At 35.1% G+C, this 12,724-nt stretch overlaps 1 protein-coding gene across 2 annotated transcripts in view; it reads right to left on the reverse strand.

Annotated features, from left to right (window-relative positions):
* The window catches only part of KIAA1958 (KIAA1958 ortholog), a 155,823-nt gene that overhangs the window by 39,293 nt on the left and 103,806 nt on the right, over window positions 1-12,724 (reverse strand). Inside the window, exon 3 of one of the 2 annotated variants that reach the window (XM_027615377.1) lies at window positions 6,290-6,373. The exons of the other annotated variant lie outside the window; for it this stretch is intronic. Coding sequence (XP_027471178.1) covers window positions 6,290-6,373 — 84 coding nt within the window. The remainder of the gene's footprint in view (window positions 1-6,289; window positions 6,374-12,724) is intronic. 2 annotated transcript variants of the gene reach the window in all.

Raw genomic sequence — 12,724 nt, forward strand, 5'->3', positions numbered from 1 at the left:
TTTATTTGAGAGAGAGAGAATGAGAGAGAGAGAGCATGAGAGGGAAGAGGGTCAGTGGGAGAAGCAGACTCCCCGCTGAGCGGGGAGCCCGATCATAAAGGAAACTTTTAAAAATCAGCTTACTGCAATACATGATCATACACTCCCCTTGACTTCTCCTCTAGGCTTGGAAATTTATTTCCTTTATCACATAGTAGAGTTTTTATTTATAGATATTAAGTATTACAACTATATTTTGGCCAGAGAAATAAGGACCAAAATACTTCTTTCCTATAAAGAAAACGAGTCACAAGAAGCCGATTAAAATCAGAAATGTTTGTTTCTAATATATTGAACTATGGAGATAGTCAAACTAGAGAAAATCTGAATGGGTTCTGGTCAATCTCTGAGAAGCACAAGGATAGTATTTTTCCTTAAAAACTTTCTGTTAAAAACAATCTTTCTTTCTCTCTCTCTTTTCGTAGGCTCCACGCCCATGTGGGACTTGAACTCATGACCCTGAGGATCGAGTCATATGCTCTACCAACTGAGTCCGGCAGGTGCCCCAAAAACAATCTCGATAGATTAAAAAAAATTAACAACAAATTCCTATATTAAATATTGTTAATTTGCTGGCACCAAATTTGCAGGCAAGATGAAACTCCCTGGCAAACTGGCAATCAATATTCAGTATCTGGTGGACAGCAATATTGGCTTTTGGGCTTGAGATATTCCCTCTGCCTAGAACCCCCCTTTTCCCCATCTGATTTATAAAAACAAATGACAATCATTTTTAAAATATAATTACTTGTACACACACTCATCTCCATGACAAAGTTAAGTGTCCTTTAAAAAGTGACACAAACTTTTGCTCTCTAAGCATGGCCAGGGAGGAAACAAAGTACCGAATGTTCCATCTCAAAGTAACTAAAATAATGAGGCCTAAACAATGTTGTACTAACAAACATGCCAGGTGATGGCACTGCTCTCATTATGGAGACAATGAATACTGATGATTTTATTGCATCAGGGATTTCATTCATAATTTATCACTTCAGAGAGTCTACAGAAGCAGAGCAAATCACTTTGTGAACAAGCAGCTACAGCAGAAAAGGACAGTACTTCATGGTATCTGGATCTGTTTCAGATCCTGATGCTCTTTGTATTAGCTGTGATATGGGCAACGCATTTGGCTCCTCTGGATTTCCTCATCTATTAAGGAGAAATAATCATACTTACCCTCAGGATTAAGCGAGAGTTAAGTGAAACAACCTACAGAAGCACTTAGTACTCTGGCACATTGTAAGTACTCAGTAAATGATAGTCATTGTTGACAATCTACACCTTCTTATACATGTGTGCACCTACGTGAACACACTGGGTGGTGTAGGAATGGCTTTGCCTTCATATTGATTTTAAAACAGGCTCTTAAGGAAGATTCTCCTCAAAATACTCAAAGCAGTATTATGTATCCCACAGCAAACCAATATTTTCAATGGCTGAATAATTGACAAACTGCATGAGTACAAAGTCTGGGAAATGATGCAAGATAGTATTGGCAGACTTTTTTGGTGAGCTCTCAAAAATGAAATGAAACTTTTATTACAGTATCTTTTATAAATTCTTTGAGGGTAGGGACTATTTTATACATCTTTGTACCCTTCCCAGTGTCTAGACAATAGTGTTCAAGTATTTGTTGATATGACTGGAAATTCTCATCTCAGTGAAGTCATTTGATATCATGACATCTAAAAAGCTAAGCCATATGACTTAGACAAATTAATGTGATGGAAGTTTCAGCTAACAATAACCTAACTGAAAAACCAGAGAGACTTGATCTACCCTAGAAAAATTTCAGACTATTCTTGTGTGCATCAGAAAGTAATTTAACATAGGGAAAAGTGAATTAACACAGGGAAAAATATCTATAAGATAACAAATATTTTAAGTAGCTGGTGTATTACAAATCATATTCAGACCACCCCTACTACCCATGATAAGAAATGGAATTTTAAGAATATGCTCTGTTGGATAAACAACCTGAATATCTCGAATTTTTTCAGACATTATGGGTTTTTAAAGAAAAATTGCTACCATCCGTGGTTTTCAACAGCCAGTCACTCACTTAGAAGAAAGACTGAATTTTGCAGGTATGTCCCCCAAAAGCTGACAGATGGGTTTGACATTTTTGTTGTGGACAGTGCAAAACTTCCAGAGTCATGTGAGGGGCACGGTCTCTTTCTTACATGACCTTACACTGACCTAAAAGTGTAAATTTTGCAAATATGGTTTTATTGTTGTTTTATGAACCAGAGGATTGCCTGGGAAGGCAGCACATTCAGTTGTAGTAAACACCTGCCGGACTGCTGAATTTTCACTAAAGCACATATACGATATTTTGGCATGTACCACTGCCACAGTATGAACATAACATTTTTTTAAGCTAAAATAACAAATAATAAAAATGGCATCAGGCAGTAGCATGTCTTCAGTATTGTTTATATAAAAACACAAAATTTAGAGGTAGTTGTAGATAATTTTTGTAATTTCATTAACCCAAAAAGATACTACAGTTCAGCTAAACTTCTACCAAGCCATTCTTCAGAAAAGTTTTCTAAATCTAGATCACAATGTTCCTATTTGGTTTGAGTTATCAAAGCAAAATATAAATAATTAAAAAGTAATTCACATTCTCAATTTAATTGTGTTCTGAATGAAAATGCGATAGGATAAAATAGGAGAGAGACTTTCATGTTAGTACTACCTCAATAAACACACAGAGGGATGCAAAATCTCCTAGTTCTGCTTTCTCAGTACATACTGACTGCTCTTCTTTCTCAACACAAACTTACTTTGTTGTCAAAAACATATTAAGAATTTTTAAAAGTATGTCAATGCAAAAATAAAATGCACAATTACATTTTAAATGTTTCACAGAAAAAAAATTTTAAACATGAGAGGTAACCCATTAAAAACAACCTTATTTTTTTTAAAAAGAATTATTTTACAGTAGGCTGTCCTGTGTACTTACAAACCGGGTATAGAATAAGGAAAGTTTTGTAAAGAGAACTTGAAGAAAGAGGCCCTGTGGTTCAAAATGAACAGAAGAGGGGGCATTAGGGAGCACAGTGTGCCATCATGAAAGATCACTCAAGCATTCCATTTAATTAGATAGCCTTCAGAGAGGGAATGATACTGTGTCCCCATTTCTGGCTCAAATCACTGGAACCTGAATAGGAGTTGGAAATAAAGAAAATAAACAGAAAAAAACCCTGCAGTCAGATGACAGACAGTACCATTTCCTTAACTATACCCTAACTGATTTGTCTTGATCTCAACATAAAATGGAGATAACAAACCAACTAACCTTTTCCAGGATTGAAAGGATTAAAGATAATATATATAGAAATAAATATATATGTATTGAAATGTCTAAAGAAATATTCACCAAAATATTAACAGTGGTTATTTTTTGGCCAGCAGATTCAGGAGAATTTTCTTTATGCTTATCTGAATTTTCTAATTTTCATACAGTTAATAACTATTGTATAAATGATGCATGTAATAAGTCACTTGGCACAGTGCTGGCACACACACTAGCTCAAAAAATGGTGGGTATCATCGTTAATATAAAACAATAAAGCAAGATATCTTCCACCCTTTCTTCTTGTTTCTGGATGCCTCCCTATAGAGGAAAAGTCACGAAGTAAAGTGGATTCCACACAAAGTCCACAGCAGACTTTCTACTCCGGAGCCCAAGGAAAGGTCACAGCTTAGAGGAATGGGTCTTTATATGTTTACAACTTAGTGTTGGGAAAAGATGCCTAGCCATGGGAAAGCTCAGTTAATGTGATGATTTAGCAAAGCAAATCAAAATGAAGTTTGTCCTGGTCTACGATAAATTAATACATAAAATACCACCTACCCTCCTAGCTAATGTGAATTATGAGGTTGCCTTGAAGAACAAATACTTCCCAATAGAATCCAATAAAGCTATTAAGATTTGGATTTTTTTATGTGTTAATGCTTATACAGGACAGGAACCTAGCTCAACTTTATTGTCGTCCTATTGTCTAAACTTATATTGTTATTGAAGGATCTTAACTAAAAATATACCACAGACTTAAAGACTTGAAAAGAAAGACCTTGGAAAAACCACCACAAAGAGTTGTTTAACCACAATTATTATTATTATAATTGCAGGGTATCACAGATAAATTTATATTTACTGTAGAAGAAACTCTGCACATTTTCAAGAATGCTTTGAATTCAGCTAAATCTGGTGACAAAATGTTGTTACCCAAAATGAGTGTCAATATTCTTTTGATCTCAACTACAGAGTCAAGTAATCTCCTCGGGAAAAGAGACCAAAGTTTAATGCTTATAAATAAATAATTCAGGGGATTTGGGCTTTGAAGAGTGGACTCTTGTGTTGTCTTGACTAGTGCTTCTGGATTTTTAATAAGACTCTCCCATTCTCTACCTTCTTTTTATGTTTGATATACAATCTAATGCTTGGGAACATTTTTAAAAACTTTGATAGTTTTGTAAATCTGAAAAACACACTTCATTTTAACTGATTTCTTAGGGAACAAAAAATATTCTATCCAGATTTAAGCACAACAGTAAAAATGAGCTATTAACAGTCTTTATCGCCACAATATTGGACTTTGCATATTATTTAAAAATTATGTATCTTCCAAAAAGAATGGCACCTTTATTGCCCCCAAAAGAAAAGATGTTAAACATCTAGATTTTCAGACATTACAAAAAATGAGGCACAGGAGCTAAAATTCTAATTCAGCTAAAAAAAGTATGTAGATAATTTGCTGAGCTTATATCAACATGTTCATATTCTGGATCTGATTGAATACAGTTCTGTGTAAGCAGTAGAGTTAATATTGTCTCCTCCTGATTAATACAAAATTTTAAAAATTAAAAAAATAAAGCCATTTATTAACTAGACTAAAAATGAGAGGTGGGGTGGGAAGGAAAGCAGGAGTTGAGGACACAAGTGTCTAGGATAACTTTCAGTGACTTTTCTGACAGTTCTTTAAAAACGGAATTTCTTCTCTACTTTGTGTTGCCTGAGAACCACTATGGTTTTGTAGAGTCTGTAACAGCAATTACATTTAATCACCCACAAGTACATTTGTGTTAAGCCTATAAATACTATGTTAGCAATACTAAACTATCTCCATTGGCTTATTTGTAAAAAGAAAAATATATTATATATTTATATTTTTATAAAGTTAATACTGAGGGCGGAGGAAAGGGAACGAGAAGCAGTGTATAGTCAGTTTCTCTGGACATAGTAACCAAACTGGGCTCTTGCTCAAGCCACCTGGTCAAGCAGTGTCTGAGGAAGAGTCATAGGAGGCAGAGACAATGAAATTGCCACTGTTGGAGTGCCCAGCCACTGACTGAGCGGCCTGCTGGCTCAGATTGTTACAGATAAGCACCAGCTGGTTGCTCTGGGCCTCAGACAAGGTGCTGCAGCTTTGATACACACTGAAGTTGGTTTTCCTGCCAGGGATGTTACCCTTCTCACACATGGTCTTCACCATCTTGGCCAGCTTGTTCTTGCCGAGGGCTTGACAGTTGTACCAATGCAGAGCTGCCAAGTTCACGACTGGCTTGATGGACAGGTAGAAAGGAGCATCCTCGTAGCGCATGGCAGGAGGCCGCCGCTGGGCATACTCCTTATAGTCCTGTACGGGGCAGGTCTGTGGGGCGTGCTGGGTGGCATACACACGAGAGTCCGTGCCACCTCTCTTGGTTTTGGCATTTAGGTCACCGGTGTCTTGACCCATCCACTCTAAGTACTCCAGCCCTGTTTCTGTTACCCGGAGCCGGATATCACCCCACTTCAAGGTAGATCCATGAAAACCTGTGCAGTGCCCAAAAGCTTTTGTGTTGTTGAGCCAGACAAGGTTGAGAAGACCCTCGGGATTATAGCGGCTTAGTAGTCCCCTTTTCCGCAGAATGAGTTCATCAGCAAAGGTGAGTTTCATGGACTTGTGTGGCTTATTTCCTTTTCCTTTGCAGCGGAGTTCAATCTGCTTCTGTTTCAGGGCCTCCTGGGAGCGCTTGAATTCCTTATCCCTGGTGATACTGTAGCCATACCTGTGTTCTTTTAGGTACCGTTCAAGTCCACACTGGTAATTGGCCAAGCTGTTGGGTTCATATTCAGACCCATCCTTCTGCCTGGCATCCACAAAGAAAGAGGCCAGGTAGGCATCCAACTCCTTGCAAGGGATGACATAAATCTCTCTTGTTTCAGAGGGATACTTGGAGATGAGGAACTCTCGGAAATTGCGGAGCGCGGTCTGCGTGCTCCGGATGGTTTTCTCATTCTGCTCCCTGCTGAGCTCAGCTGCTCTTTCATCCTGGTCTGCAACAAATTGGGGAGGGGAGGGATAGAGAGGGTGTTGATGAGTTCAGACAATGCATTTTCTACTCTGAAATAAAGTTTCCTCTTATAATGAAAAGGGAAAGAAGGAATCCATTTCATAGAGATCACTCAAAATGTTATTATTTACATACCTGCTGCATTATAATAGCCAACTTCAGTTTCACAAGTGATGTGCTAGACAAGAGTATGGCCTATTACAATCAAAATGAGCTTCTCGTGTCACTGACATGCAAGTTTTGTGCATGAAGGTTTGTGGGAAGAGTGAGATCAGAGCCAGCCTCTGTTTTAGGAGGAACGTTGAGACAGAAATGTGCTATTCACCCTACTGCAGTGTGCAAGGGCCCCATTAAAGCTGACACACTCATTTTGAATCACTTCATTTGTGAAACCAGAGGTTTTACTGGTTCCATTTTACTGAACTAAAATATTCAAATTTGTTACTTAGCACATCACTAGAAATCTATATTTAAAAGTTACTAAACAGATCATTTGTAGTAGTTTATTCAACACTCTGGCAATTTAGGTAAATACAGTTTATAAATATTCTGTATGCAATTGCGGGGCAGTTTGTAATAAGTGATAAAAATATTTAGTATTTTGTAAAGTAATGAGGATAAAACTTCACAGGTATAAAGACAGGACAGTGAAACTTGAATCAGGCTACTATAATCCAGATGTAAGGAAAGGGGTATATCTCTTGGACAAATCATTTTATTAGTTCATTAGTTACACTCTTCCACCAAGGACTAGGGTTGCCTCTTTCCATTATGGATCACCCACGATTAAGTAATGTTGCTGTAGACTAGCAGTTCTCACACTTTAGTGTACTTGTGAATTACTCAGGATGCTTGATCAATATCCGATCCTCGGTGGCAGGAATCCATGCTCAGGATGAGGTTTGAGAGAAACTACTTTTTTACTCAGTTGTTTTTTTTTATATTAAGTTCAATGATATCATTTAAATTGTTTCCTTTCAGTAATATGTAATTTAAATTTGGATTCTTAACATTAACAATAAAAACATTTTGTCAAAATTCACCACTGTTATGTCAGACATGGGTGTAACTCAAAAAGAGAAATTCTAAAAATGAAAGTACACAATAGAAAACTGGGCTATCCAATTGTTGAGAGGCAAGCGTCAAGCTCAACTTAAAACAACATAAAAATGTAACTTCTGATTCTACAGTATGTAAAATAGTTTGTTTATCCTGATTATCTTCTTTAGGAAAATTTTAATTTGTAAGGTTGCTCAGTGGAAGTCTTTGTAATAACCATATATATCTAATAAACTGAATTTTATTCATAAAATACACTTTTTGTATTACTATACACATTTATGAATGAGAATGTTATTTTTAAATGACAGCTCTAATGTACAATTGCCAAAATCCTCACAAGTTTATAAAATGAAATGAACTAAAAATCACTAAACTAGCTAATTAGATATTTTTATAGGCACATTTTTGAAAGATCATCTTTCTAAAATTCAATATACAAAAGTATATTTTATGCCTCTTTAGACTTAACTTTTGATTATGTCATTTTCTTCCCATTAAAACTGTTTATATATCAACAATAAAGATGTGTATCTTTCCATCAAAAAGAAGGAAGGCACACTTTGCATGTAACCTTTTACCAGGCTGGCTTCCTTGGCTGTTTACATGTAAAGCCAAGGGGCTGACACATCTGTTCATTTTGACTAATTGTTTAAATATCTACCATAGTGGACTTCAAACTCCAAAGACTTTCTTAGAAATAAACATTCATAGACAACTTCAGGGAAAAAACTTCTAGTTTCTCAAGTTTCACACAGAATCTTTTATAAAACTTATTTGTCTGAGATGAAGACTGAGTTTGCACATGCTGCCATCCCAAATCTACTATGGTATATACTCTGGGGTGTAAAAGACTTTGAGGAGGCAAACAAAATTTATAAATCGATGATTAAATCCATAGCATGTCTTGTCCTTCTTTGTTCTTATACATATTCTGATGTAGGTGAAATCTGCCATCAGAAGGAGGATATTTGGGCCTGAGTTGGGGTGAATTTAGGACTTCTGAGGGGGTTATAGGTTAGTGAAGTTGGTTCTTTTCACTAGAAATAGAATATTCTGCAGGACTATCAGAATCTTCAAGACAGAGGCTTAAAACTATTCAGTTCTTTCAGATTCAGCATGCTTTTGTTCATAAGATGCTTAACTATTATCAAGTACATGAAATATTAATTCTACTTACAGTCAATCCACATCTTCACTTCATAAAATACTCAGTATTTCCTACCTCCTTTTTTAAAAGATAAACTGTTGGAAACCTTTGGGTGTCCATTTAAGTATCAGTGAATGCTATCATTTTTTTCAAAGTTCTTTCAAGGGGTATGTGAATAAAAGAGTTTAAGTCTGTTGAACTTAATTACACCTCCTTAGTCAGTATACTGTAAGAGGAACTGGTGAAGAAGAATGGAAGGGTCTGGAGTCACTCATCTGCAAATTTCCTGGGTAAGGCAGCCAGTTCTTTCACATCTGCATCTCCTCCATTCACATTTGGAGAGCCTGCTAACACTCTTACAGCTGACCAACACGTTAGCACTGCTTCAACAACCTCAGCCCAGTTTTGTTTCAAGCCTTTCTCCTCTTTCTACTCAGTCTCAATCTTAGTTAAGAGCCATTATATCTATAGAAAAATAGAACTAAAAAATCCTTTTCCTAAGAGCCTGGAATGTGCCACAAAAGGAGGCAGAAGAGTAGAGGAAACCCTCATTCATTTTGCATGAATAGGTGGAAGTAAATGGCTTCAAATTCAAGTAATCGTTTTTTAGCTAATTACACAATCAAATAAGACCAGGGAAGATTGATAACAAAATATAAAACTGTTACATTTATCTTGCTTTTATGTCTAGTTTTAGAAAAACTTCTGATCCACTTCCTTTCAAAAACTTTTTATTAGGTATAACAAACATACAATAAAGTAGACCAGTCATTAAATGCATGTAATTAATTTTCACAAACTAAATCCAGTATCCAGATCAAGAAAAAGAACACCACTAGCATCCCCGGAGTCTTTCTCCTGGCCCCTTCTTCCAGTTGTTCCCTCCCATCAAGAGTAACAGCTATCCCTCCCATCAAGAGAAACATAATACAATTGTCTGGTCTATTATTATTACTAGTATCAATGGAATCTAAGAGGATGGACTCTTGTGCTTGGCTTCTTTATTTCAACATTTTGTTTGTGAGTTTCATCCATTTTGTTTTGTAGCTGTAGATAATTTACCCTCATTATTTTGTAACATTCCATTGTGTGACTATATCACAATTTATGTTTCCATTCTATTGGGCATTTGGGTAGTTTTCAGTTCAGGGTTATTTCCAATGAAATTGTTATGAACATTCTATGAAATGATCATGTTGGGTGTTTACTTAGAAGTGGAATTATTGGGCCAGAGGAAATCATAGGTTTCAGTAGCTTTAACAGATACTGACAAACAATTTTCCAAAGTGCTTGTCTTGTACCAATTTACTTTCACAAACAGGAGTATATGAGAGTTCAGTTTGCTCCATATCTTCAGCAACACTAAGTAGTTTTTTCTTTTTTTTTTTTTTTTAGCCATTCTGCTGGGTGTGGGGTGGTACTGCACTGTAGTTTTAATTTTCATTTCCCTGATGACTAAAGAAGTCGAACACCTCTTTATATACTTATTGGCCATTTGAATATTCTCTCTGTGAAGTACCTGTTCAAGTCATTTTTCTGTTGGATTGTCTGCCCTTTTCTTACAGTTTGTAGAAGGTTTTAACATATTGTTTGAGTCTTTGTCAGTAATACATATTGCAAATATCTTCTTCCAATCTGTGGCTTGCCTTTTCACTTTCCTAATGGTGTTTTTAATAAATAAGAGTTCTTAATCCTAGTATCGCCCAATTATCAATTTTTTTCCTTTATTGGTTCATGCTTTTTGCATTTTGCTTAAGAAATCTTGCTTATCCCAAAGTAATGGAAGATCTATTTCTTCCAAGAGCTTTACAGTTTTATTTTTCACATTTCAGTCTGCCATCCACTAGAACATCTACCTGTATGTCCTGAGATAAAAATTATGATTAACTTTTTTCAGTATGGCCCACAATCCATTTAATTTTAATAAATTAATAAACTTTCAATAGGCAATACAGCATATAATTCAGTATCTGAAAGTTACACATGGGTATAGAATGAAAGTAAGTCACCCTCCCACCCCATCTCCTTGCTGTCACATTTCCCTCTGCATGATGACCAATACTGCCAATTTATGGGGTATAATTTTTGATTTTTCTATGCACATGCACTTACTTTTTGCCCCGCAAAAAGGGGGATGGAATATACTATACATTCTATTCTACACTCTTTACCATTACAATGTATTACAATGTAGCTCCATATCATCATATACATAGTTGCCCCTATCTATAGCTGTATTTATAATGGATATACCATAATACATTTATCTAACCCCTAATTCTCTACTGATAGACATTTGCATTATTTCCATCCTTTTGCTGTTACAAACAATGCTGCAGTGTACATGACATCTTGTATACATGACATCTCCCATATATGGGCATGTATAGACACAGAAGTAATTTCCAAAGTGGAATTGCTCTATTGCTGTTGCCCTGTATGTATAAATGTTGTAATAATTATTACTTCCATGATAAGGTATAAGAGTGATGGTTTAATCATACCTTCTTAGACATAATGTATTATCCATCTTTTTAATCTTTGCTTATTTAATTGGTAAAATATACTGTTGTGGTTTTATTTATTTTGCATTTATGATAAATGAGATTTACTATTTTTTTCAAATACTTATTAGCTCCCTATATTTTCTCATTTTCTTTCTGTGAATTCTTCTGGCCTCTGTCCATTTTCTTTCTTTATATTGATTTAGGAGCTACAGATACATTTAGGAATTTTTCATTTATATTTAATCTTAATATTATGTTCACACTATTTAGCCTAATCATTTTTATCTTTAGCCCTTTGTGATATATATGATGTCTGTGTATAAATATATAATTCTTTTTAGGTTACCTTTGGTATTTGTGACTGTTACACATTTATGGGATTGAATTTATCTCTCTGTTAAATGCTTTTTATATTTTGTGGTATACTTAGAGATGTTTTCCCCATTCTGAAATCATAAAACAATTCTATGTTTTCTTCTAAAACATTTTTATTTCAATTTCCATTTTCATTTTATTTCATTAAAATTTCATTTTTACTCTTTAGATATTTAAATTAAATATTTAATTATCTAATTTATTTTGTGTAAAAAGGTAGGCATCAAATTGACATTTTTCTAGATAGTCATCCTGCTGTTAATAATAGTGGTGACTGTGGCTCATTATTGACATAACTTGACCTTTAAAATTATTTTTTTCACTGTAAATGCCTATATTTGCTGTACTATGTCATTATTTATTAGAAGTCTATCATGTCTTTTAAACTACAAGCATTTTTATTAGAATTAGTTTGGTTGGTTAGTGATCTGATTACAAAGTTGTATAAGCTTTGAGTAGTCTGCCCCAAAAGCTCTGTCATTTCTCAGTGTGTCATTTGCAAAATGGTTTTCAGAAATGCATGTATTCTTTGATGACAGTAACACGTGAACAGGATATCACCAGGTTTCAGACTGTGATCCATTTTTAGGGTCAACGCTGAGTTTATCTCATTTCTTTGTTTTAATATTAGTTGTGTTACTTTGCACACTAACATTAATGCATAGACTTTTTCCCAGTTTTATTGAGAAATAATTGACATATATCATTGTGTAAGTTTATACATTAGAGCATAATGGTTTGAATTACATGTATTGTGAAATAATTACAATAGGTTTAGTTAAAATCCATCATCTCATATAGATACAATAAAAAGAAAAGAAAAAAATTTCTCCTCATGGTGAGGACTTTTAGGATATACTCTCTCAACAACTTTCTCATTTCTATTTGTTTCATTTAATCTTAGTTCTTGTGATCATAATATATGTCAGGCTCTCTGTTTTTCTGTTGTATCTGGGCTTTTGCTCAGCTCCTCTTTCTCTTGGCTGAACCCTCTTTCTTGTGTTGGCTTCAACCCCAAGCAGGGTAACAACAGCCAGAGACTGAAAAGGGACCATCGATTCCAGTAATCTCCCTTTAGGCATAAAAAGACCTCTTTCAGTTTATGTTCTCTTGCTAATTTTTCTAGTGGTTATCATTACTTTGATAACTTTGTGTATCTATTTTTATACAACTTAAATTGATACCTCATTACAAGCAATGCCAAAATTATACCATATACTTATATTTCTCCAACTAATCATTT

Source organism: Zalophus californianus, chromosome 13, assembly GCF_009762305.2.
Source record: "Zalophus californianus isolate mZalCal1 chromosome 13, mZalCal1.pri.v2, whole genome shotgun sequence".
NCBI classification, from domain to species: domain Eukaryota; kingdom Metazoa; phylum Chordata; class Mammalia; order Carnivora; family Otariidae; genus Zalophus; species Zalophus californianus.